This window comes from Rhinopithecus bieti, unplaced genomic scaffold (genome assembly GCF_001698545.2).
Source record: "Rhinopithecus bieti isolate Rb0 unplaced genomic scaffold, ASM169854v2 scaffold_10604, whole genome shotgun sequence".
Taxonomy (NCBI): domain Eukaryota; kingdom Metazoa; phylum Chordata; class Mammalia; order Primates; family Cercopithecidae; genus Rhinopithecus; species Rhinopithecus bieti.
In genome coordinates this window covers 129872-140182 of record NW_016806873.1, presented here as the reverse complement: position 1 = coordinate 140182, position 10311 = coordinate 129872, and the positions used below count along the sequence as shown (strand labels likewise).

General features: G+C 38.2%; 1 protein-coding gene across 1 annotated transcript in view; it reads right to left on the bottom strand.

The window, feature by feature from the left end:
* Positions 1–10311, bottom strand: part of SGCB (sarcoglycan beta) — a 14684-nt gene that overhangs the window by 3820 nt on the left and 553 nt on the right. The window contains exons 2-6 of the mRNA XM_017878306.1: positions 10299–10311; positions 5501–5710; positions 1731–1916; positions 785–976; positions 332–463 (exon numbers count right to left, since the gene is read on the bottom strand). Coding sequence (XP_017733795.1) covers positions 332–463; positions 785–976; positions 1731–1916; positions 5501–5710; positions 10299–10311 — 733 coding nt within the window. The remainder of the gene's footprint in view (positions 1–331; positions 464–784; positions 977–1730; positions 1917–5500; positions 5711–10298) is intronic.

Sequence of the window (10311 nt, the reverse complement as noted above, 5' to 3'; positions counted from 1 at the left end):
AGAAGCGATCGTTATACAAGAAAAAAAAATACAGGCTACTAGAAATAAAAATAAAACAAACAATCTGTTATCTTGCTATCCATAACTAAATATTGTTGACATTTTGGCATACCCTGCCAGGTTTTTATAAACATACATATGTTTTGAAGAATGAAAATGTATTTCACGAACTGTTTTGTAACTTTCTTTTAGTTCACAACCCACTTTGAACATCTTTCCATGTCAAAAAATAGACAATTATATCATTTTCAATAATTGTGTACTATTCCACATATGGATTTCTGTATCCAAGAACCTAATACTTCTCTTAAGCTCTTAAAAGAATACTCACCGCCTTTAACTCCATATTACCACCCATGTGAAATTCAATGGTTTTGCCCATAATGAATACTCCTTCATTTCCACGCACAATAGCATGCCCATCAACTTTTATATTTAAATCACTGGTAGCATTGCTGGTAATCTGAAAATTTAAAAAACAAGTACTAAAAAGAGTTTCTAAATTAATGTGAGAATTGTTATCAGAGGTAGAGAAATAGAAGTTTCAGTCATGAGACATGAAAGTCAGATGTTTCTATTAATGTTTTAGAGATGTGGAAATTGAGATAAAGATGACTTGATAATGATCACACAAGCTAGTTAATGACAAATCTAGAATTAATCCTTTCCAGTGTTCTGGAATATATTATTTTATACTACTTTAAAACAGTACAACTCTCCACCCACTTTATAACTGTAGAAAGTAACTCTCTCCCATTAGTAAAGCAAAGCCAATAAATCATACCCTTTCAGTAGATGCTTTTTGAACATTCAAACTTTTCACTCCACTTGGCAAATGAAACTCATGAGTTTCATAGTCTGTGCTGAATAAGATATTTTGAGTCCTCGGGTCAAAAAACTGCATGCCGATGTCACTCGTGATAGAAGTTTTGTTATTTTCTACACTGAGCTTTGTTGTCCCTTGCTGAAAAACAATCTTCAAAAAAAAAAAAACAGTTAATTGTGAATGTATTTTCAAAGAAGACTGCAAACAAAATTCCTGAACAATATATTTAAAAAATTACAAAAATTACAGAAATTTAAAAACCACAATAATAGGCGAACTTCAAATACTTTTAACTGTGTCTGTCTGTCCTCCCTCCATGCACTTGGAAGAAGAGTTCTTTAGAATGAAGGCTTATAAGTTTATTTGCTTATTAGCTATGCAAAAATACATGAGTCATGGAGGAACATGGCCCAAGGACTAAGATAGGCGGGGGTGGTGGTAAGAATACCTCCTTGAGGTTTTATTCAGTTGAAAACTTGGCATGGGATGCCACTGACTAGATTGGCATATTCTCTTCCAGAGCCCCCAAAACTACAGAGGTATTCTCACCGGGGAAAGTGCTTTCTTAATAATGGCTTCCTCATATGGAGAAGAAAATAGTTACCTATGTATTCTCATACTAATTACATCTGTCATAGAAAATGCTACCATTGAACAAAATCTCAAATATTAAGAAATCATCTAATTTTAACAGATTATAAAAGCAATAGTATTATTAAATATTAATATTTATGGATGTTTTAAACTGTATTCACTATATTCATACATTGATAGATATATTATAAATACACTAATTTTTCTAAGGGAAAATATCTCTTTCCAATAATCAATCTAGGTTTTGCAAAGTATTTTCTCTAATGCCCCTCTCCTGTTTGCATTTCTTTCAGTTAATGTGGCAACTTACAGGCTGGTTGTTGCCAGTGATGACCAAATTTTCATTTCGCCTTCCTCCTACTGTGCTTTTATAAAGAGGATGGATCACTCCCATGTCAGATACTTGCTTAAATCGAAGCAGGCCACTTTCATGAAACTCCATACTATCACAGCCATTTGGTCCAATGCGAATCACAGCCCAAATAACAAGTGTTATCTGAAAAAGAACACAAGTCCACTGTTGGTAGGCTGCATACATTTAATGTAATTGGAAAACAAATAGAAAATATTATCACCAAAACGTTAAAGACCTCCTAAAATGTTTAATCAGTGAGGTAAATATATCAATTAGTTTTCCACTTATAAACAAAACCAATTTTATTTTTATTAAGGTATTACATGCAAATAGCTAAAAGTCAAAATGTGCTAAAGGTCTATAATTTAAAAAGAATAGTTTCTTATTTTTTCTACCCTCTCCACATCTCATTCCCAAGAACAACCACTTTCAACAAATTTAGCTATTTCATCCAGAATTTATCTCCTTAGTTCTAAATATATGTATTTCTTCTAAATATATGTATTTCTTCTAAATATATGTTAGTTTTTCATTTATCATAATTTAGGTTTTATCTATTCATTTTCTATTTTAGCAGATGAGAAATTTAGCTAATTTATATCTCTTTTCTTTTCCAGCTCCAATCTCGTTTTAATTAAATCCAAGGTCATTATTTTCAGTATTACAACCATGTAAATATTGTTCATTACCAAACCAAATACTGTCCTATAATGGCAGTTTCTTTCCTGTACCTTGTCTCTCGGAGTTTAACACTTCGTTTTCCTTAGTTTCTTTAAAAATCTAATTAATCTCAAATCCTCCAATATTTCTGTAAAATCTCTCAATACAATATTCTGTAGGTCTGAGCCTCTCAGATAATGTATTCTATTTTTCTCTCTCGGGAAATCTTTCTGGAACCTTTATCTTTCTGGTTTGGTCTGTGTGGGCTGGACTGGTCTGTATGGGCCCCCTGCACAGCTGTAATCATAAACTTTCCCTTACTTTCATGCTGAACTTCCTTTTGTTTTTCTCCTGTGACAGACACCCAGTTTCCTATATCCTCATCTTTCTTTTGGTAGAGCACATCCTCCAGTGGCTTCTAAGCAATGAATGTATGAGAAGTAAAAATTTTTGGAAAGTGTGCATGGCAAAAATATGTCTTCATAATGCTACACATTTGCTTGCTACACTGGCTAAGTTTACAGTTCTAGACAGAAAATTATTTTCTTCCTGAATTTTGAAAGTCATAGATTTATTGCCTTCCAGGTCCCAATGCTGCTTTTGGGAGGTCCTATTCCATTCTGATTTTGTATTCTTTATAGATAACCTGTTTTTTTCCCTCCTCTGGAAGATATTAGGATTTTTTTTTATTACTGGTTTTCTTAAATTTCATAATAATGGCCTTGTGTCTTTTTATGCATTACACTGGACCCAGATGGTAGTTTTCAATCTGTTCTAGGAAATTTTATTGATTTATGTATTTGATCATTTTCCCCCCAGCATTTTCTGTGTTCTGAAACGCCCATTAATAGCATGTTAGAGCTCCTGAGTTGATTCCTTAATTTTGTTGAAATTTCTGGAAGAGTTTTTTTTATCTTCTAATATCTCTATCTATCTATCTATCTATCTATCTATCTATCTATCTATCTATCTATCTACCTACCTACCTATCCATCTTCCTATCTATCTATCTATCTATCTATCTATCTATCTATCTATCTGACTACCTGTCCATCTTCCCACCCACCCATTCATCTGTGTGTGTGTGTGTGTGCGCATGTGTGTGTGTGTGCACACACGTATTTCTATGAGTTCTTAATTGTTCCTTTTAATTTTTGATTGTTTTGTTTTGTTTTTTGGTAGAGACAGGGTCTCACTTTATCAGGCATGAGCCACTATGCCTGCCTTGGTCCTTTTAAAAGCATGTTATTCTTGTTTCATTGATGCAGTATATTCTTATTTATCTGAAAATACTGAATTCAGGTTTTTTTTTTTTTTTTTGGTAGTTTTTGTGGCATTTTCTCTATTCCATGAGTTTCTACTTTTTCCATGGTTTAGGTGTTTTCATCTCTATCATTTTTCAATTCTTCTCACTTTCCTCAAAAGTCTATTGATCCCTGGCTCAGTATTCATACTTAGTGATGAATTCATAGAAAATTCTTCGAGGGGTGGGGCTTGTGACTGACAGGTGTCATAAGAGGGATATCAGATGGCTTTTTCACTGGGACTTGCCAAATTACAGTATCTTCAGATCTTTTTCCTACATGCATCAGGAATCCCAGAGAAGGCTCTTCTGTCTCTTGCCTGGCTGCCAGGGAGCTGAAGGTGGAGGATGAGAATAGACTGTGGGAAAGGGAGTCGCAGGACCGAGACATCCCTGTTTCAGTATGGAAACCCAACCCCTACCCTCCAGTATCCTCAGGCAGACAGAATCCTCTCTGGTGCAGTGTGTCCAGAGACTAGTTTTGTGTGACATTAGGAGGGGTAGCTGTCTAACTGCTGGCTGGAAGGGAGAGGAGGCCTAGGGATCTCACTGCTTCTTATACAGATTTTTCAAATGACTTCTCTGTTTTCAGTTCTTGCCTCACTTCTGCTTTTCAAGGTACTGGAACTTCTAATTCCCAAGGCTTTTTAGGGTTCTACAAGGTACTTCCACCAACATCCCTTCCCCAACAAGCAGATTCTCCTCTCTGATAAGTTATCTGCCATTGTTCCTCCTACTTTGTGTCTTCATATATTATGGTTTAGGATTTCAGTTGCTTCCCACTTTCTTCAAAGACATTTCTGTTTCTTGACATTGTTACTTTGGAACAAGCTTTTAGAGAAGAAGATAAAAATGTCTTTATGCTGCCATCTTGACCAGAAGTCTCCAATAAATTTATAAAACGAAATCCATTCAGAATTTGTGCTCCTAGTAAAAATGTACATATCTAATATGAAATATGTAGGAAGAGGTCTTTCTGATTTGAGTGAAGAATTAGACAGAAGTACTTTGGACATACATAAATATAAAAAGACTGCCTTGCATGCATTAGAAGTAGAAAATAACACAAAAAGAATCACTTTAAGACTGCTGCAGACTACGTTCATGATCTGAAAATATCTGTACAAGCACATGTCAGAGAGTTTCAAATTCAACCCCCAGATAGTGACAACTTCAGATTAAAAGGATTTCTTCATTAAAAAAGCAAACATCTTTGGAAAAGGCATCTTACCAGGTCCTCAGCACTTCAGTGCGAATCAGTCTACCAGATCCTTGCATCCTTTGACAACAGGGACTTAGGACTATAAAATATAACCTTTTACTGCCATCAAAGGGCTTAAAATTTTAAAATCCAGCTTAGGAGGCAACATTAAATGTAGGAAAAGTTAAATGAAAACAGAAAGGATTATATTTTTAAGGACATGTGAAAGCAATAAAATCATCTTGGCAAAGTTCTCTTCTATTGAGTTGATCCTATCCTTATTAAAAGCCTCATGCTCTACCAACTGAGCTAGCTGGGAGCTACACAATTCTACCCTTGCTAAAAGTTAAGTCCATTAAAGGGATACACCCATGCACATTTTTGTAAATGAAATTAATATGTGAAAATATTAGCACACTAATTTTTTATAAAGTTTTCATTAAAATTCAATAAGAGACAAGACGTATAGAAAAGGAGAAAATAAAGTCTATGATTTCACTATAAAGCAGATAAAAAATTCCCCATGGCAATTAAAAGGAGTATTCTGTACAATATACTCACAATTAAATTGATGACAGCCAGGATAAACAAGAGGATAATCACACAGATGGCTAAATTGCCCTTTCTTCCTCTCAACCCTGTTTTGTGGAGACGATCTTCATCAATCGGAATGTATCCAGCTTTAAAGTTACTGTTGTGCTCCTTATTGACATTCCTTCTCTCAACAGCCTTCTCACGCATGGACTTCTTTACAGGACCATTGGAACTTTGCTAAATATGAAATACAACATAATGGAACAGTTATACCCTCTCATTTTGTGCATTTATCTATTAGGTGCAAATTCATACCTACAGTAAGCTGAATTGGTTACTGACACATTTTCCATGAATAAACTGCAAGTCACATTGAGTTGCAGTTCCAACTAAGGGTGTAACTGTGCTTAGAGGAGAGTATAGAAGAAACTTCAAGGTCACTATCTGATAGTTTTCCTCTCTGCTTTCAACAGTCCCACTGTCAAAGTATACAGCTTGTTTCTGAGCAGAGTTGTCATACATAACCTATAGTGAGTAACTGCTTTTATTAATAATTTATTAATTTTTTTATATATAAAACTGGCCCTCCATATCCGTGGGATCCATATCCATGGATTTAACCACTGTGGATCAAAAATATTTGCGGCCAGGCGCGGTGGCTCACGTCTGTAATCCCAGCACTTTGGGAGGCCGAGGTAGGTGGATCACGAGGTCAGGAGTTCAAGACCAGTCTGGCCAAGATGGTGAAACCCCATCTCTACTAAAAATACAAAAAAATTTAGCCGGGCGTGGTGGCATGTGCCTGTAATCCCAGCTACTCCAGAGGCTGAGGCAGAGAACTGCTTAAACCTGGAGGGGCGGAGGTTGCAGTGAGCCGAGATTGCGCCACTGCACTCCAGCCTGGGCAACAGAATGAGACTCCGTCTCAAAAAAAAAAAAAAAAAAATTGGAAAAAAGGTGAATGGTTGCATTTGTACTGAACATATGCAGACTTTTTTCTTGTCATTATTCCCTAAACAATACAGTATAACAACTGTTTACATAGTATTTACGTTGTGTTCAGTGTTGTAAGTAATCTGTAGATTGATTTAAAGTATACAGGAGGATGTGCAGAGGTTACATGAAAAAACTACACCACTTTATATAAGGGACTTGAGCATCAATGGATTTGGCTAATCTTTGGGGTCCTGAGACCACTCCCCCACAGATTCTGAGGGACAACGGTATACATTTTCATTTATATGAAAATAAGACTGGGAAGGCTGACACAGCTTTTTACTTATGATTTCACTGAGTAGAGCTCACATTACCCTAGATCAGTAGTTTTCAAATGCAGAATGGGGAGTCCTGGGAGGGTTCCATGAACTCCTTCAGGGGTATTTTCAAAATAACACTGAGATATTGTTTGCTGTTTTTACTCTCCTAGGCCCATGAATGTAAAGGCTACATGACCAACGTGATGACATCATCACTCAATGGAATGTGTGCTTGTATAGCCCTGTACTTTAAACATTTCTCCGTTTAACTTCTCTTATAGTAAATATCAATGAATATAATGCACATAAACCAAAGCTCTTTGGAATCTTCCGTCTTTTAAGATTGTAAAGAGAACCTGAGACCAAAATGATTTGAGAACCTCTAACCTAGACTATGGTTGAATGACATTTTGGGTAATAATCTTGAATATCAAGACCATAAAAGAAGTGGGCAGAAATGGATACTGTCCTACTTATTTCTTAGAGCTCTGAGAAAATTCAGTTGTTGAATATGCATGTATTAAGCACTTTATGCTTAAACACTAATTCCATAGATACGAATACAAAAGAACTATAGGAAAGGGTCCTTATCCTCTACGTATTAACAGATATGATTTGTGTACATGTTAATATAAAATAGTTAACAATGCAATAAAGCCTGCTGTATGTTCAGGTGCCAAAATTAACAGTCTAGGCAATACACGCTGCAGAGTTCAAAGGGAGGAGAGACAGGATGACCTGGAGTTGTTAGGGAAATGGAGAGAAGTAGATGGGTCAGATATGGCAAGGCAAGGAAAAGCAAGTTGGAAAAGTAGGGCCAGGCCGTGAAGGCTCTTGGACAGCAGGGTACAAATTCTAGTCTTTATGTTCTATTTAATTGGGAGTCACTGGAGGTTTTTGAGCACAAATTCAGAATGTTAAATGTGCGGGCATTTGTAGGAGAGAGAAAAAAGAGGAGTACCAGTAAGTAGGCTGTTGGGGATGTTGTAGTAATGGAGGATTAAGGTAAGAGGACCTAAACTAAAGTGGTATGAAAAAGGACAGATTAAGAAGATACTTTAAGTGAAGACCTAACTGAATTTGTAGTCAAGTTCCAAAAAAGAACCTCAGTATGGGCTTCTGACAACCCTAATAGATGGGCAACTTAAAAGTGTTAGCCAGAGTTTGAATATAGGTCCGCATAAAAGACAGAAAGGATAAAATTCATCCCTCCTGAGATGTAGTCTTTATTCTTCTCTGCCAAATCATGCACATTACTGTCTTCATCTTGATGCACTTAACATTATTGAATAGTTACTATAAGCCAGGTGCTCCAAGCTACCAGGATGAACATAGTGTCCACCCTCAAGGAGCTTAATTACAGGCCAGTCAGGTAGATGGACAAGATCACTAACAGTTCACACAGCATGGCAAGTGCTGGAGTGGAGCAATGCATACAATACGGAAATGGTACAGAAGAGGAATGCATCTCCACCTAGTAGGCAAAGGCATCAGGGAAGGTTTCTAAGAAAAGTTGAAGGTTGAGTTGACTCTTGAAGGATGGACAGGAGCTAACCAGGCAAGAGAGCTGAGAAGGTCATTCTAGGCAGAGGAAGAAGTATGGAGACTTTGAGAGGCAACCATCTCTGGGAGAACTAATTTTGGTCACTTTATGTGGATGGTGAGAAGGATAGGTGTAGGGTGAAGCAAGAAATACAGTAAGAGATGTGCTTAGGGGCCAGTAAGCGACATAAATACCATGACAAGAACAATGGACTTTATCCTGAAGGCAAAGGGGAACTACTGAAGAGTTAAAATAGGTTTCCTATACAATCAGATTTGCACTGTAGCAAAATCACTCCAAAAAGAGATGAACTGGAACTGAAGAGCCTAGAAATGAAGATATCAACAGCAAGTTTCTCTAAGAGTCCCAGAGAGGTACTGACTGAGGTTTGACTCTGAAGCTGAAGTGTAGAAAGGTGTTAAGAGGCAGAACTGTCAGGATCTGGTGATTGTTTGGATATGAGTGTGGTACAAAGGGGTCAAAGATGACTCCCAAATAGGACTGGCTATATAATTTGTGGGACCCTGGGGAAAAAGGAAATGTGGGGCTCACTGTTTAAATCTCAAGACCCGGACAGCAGAACGTTAAACCAAGTGCAGGTCCTTCTCAGCTCCCTTAAACTGGCCTTGGTCCTAAGTTTCTGGCTAGGTTAAACAAGTTAATGGATGGTTGTAGTCTTTTAATAGTAAGTATGACAGAGTCCAGTTTTGAACATTTTGAGTTTGAGATCACTGTGGAAAATTCAGTTAAGTTCAGGGCTGGAGACGTAATGCGTAAATTTGAAGTGGAGACTGAGAAATGGATCAGACTGCCCCACTTATGTGTAAAGCAAAATAGAACCAGATGGAAAAGAATCATCTGAAACAGAAGCCGGTAACTTAGGCGGGAAAGGAGGAAAGCCAAGGCACAATTTAAATCCCAACAACTCCAAGAAGTTTTGTCTCCTTTCAGTTTTACTCATTCCTCTACGTTTTATTTTACTGTTACAAATCTGCAGCCTGCCTATTGTCTTTAGCTGATTTTTCTGCATGTATTTGGCTGTATGACTTTAAGCTCCTTGAAGGCATATTTTACGTCTTTTATCTTCAGAATGAGCCCTCCAGTGACATTTATCTAACAGGTCTCTAAAAAGTTAATTATCTAAGAAAATGGTTCCAAAGGTCAAAACTTGACTCATTTTTTTCAACAATGTTTTAGAATGAGACTTTTTCAAGATAAACTACTATAATTGTTCAAAGGAAAAGTAAGTTAGGTAAGGGCGAAAGTGACTGAAAATTATTTGTATTATAATAAATCACCCTAGCGATTACATGTATGTATATATTAATACATATATACTTGTGTACACACACATATGCTTGTACATGTATGCATACGGATAGCCAGATTTTGGGCGGATAAGAAGCCTTTTAAACCATTCTAAGTTACAAGTTTACAACGCAGGTCAGGAAATCTTGGCTAAATCATTTTTAAAAGTGGACAGGAGATAGTTTTAGACTGGTGACTAAATCTTCAAAAACCAAAGCGGGAGGGGAAATCTGAGATGTCTGCATACTGGAGATGGCAGAAACAAAAAGCGGCTGCAAGCTGACACCCGGGCAACAGCTGACGCGTTTCTTGGCTAGTGTCAGGGGGGCCTTCTCGCTGGGGCTGAGGTTATTCTTATCCGAATCGCTGCTGGCGGCTGAACGGGGTACGTCCCTGAAACATCCCAGCGCAGTCTTCCAGGCTGGCTCCACAGCCTCCCAGGCTCTCTGGACGGAGTCCCCTCCTCACACACCCCCGCCGAGGGTCAGCCAGGCCAGCCCGAGACGAGGCCGAGGCCGCCGCTGGCTCCTGGTCCCCAGCTTGTGCCAGCATCCTCGGCGGAGAACGGCTCCTCCTGTCCCGCACCGATCGGCCCCGCCTAACCCAGACCCTGCGGCCCGCGCGCCCCGCATCCCCGGCCAGCCCTCCCGCGGGCCCAGCCGGCAGGACCCGGCCTCCCCAGCTCCTCCAGCCCCCAGCCGGGGCGGTGCTCACATACCTGCTCTGCAGCA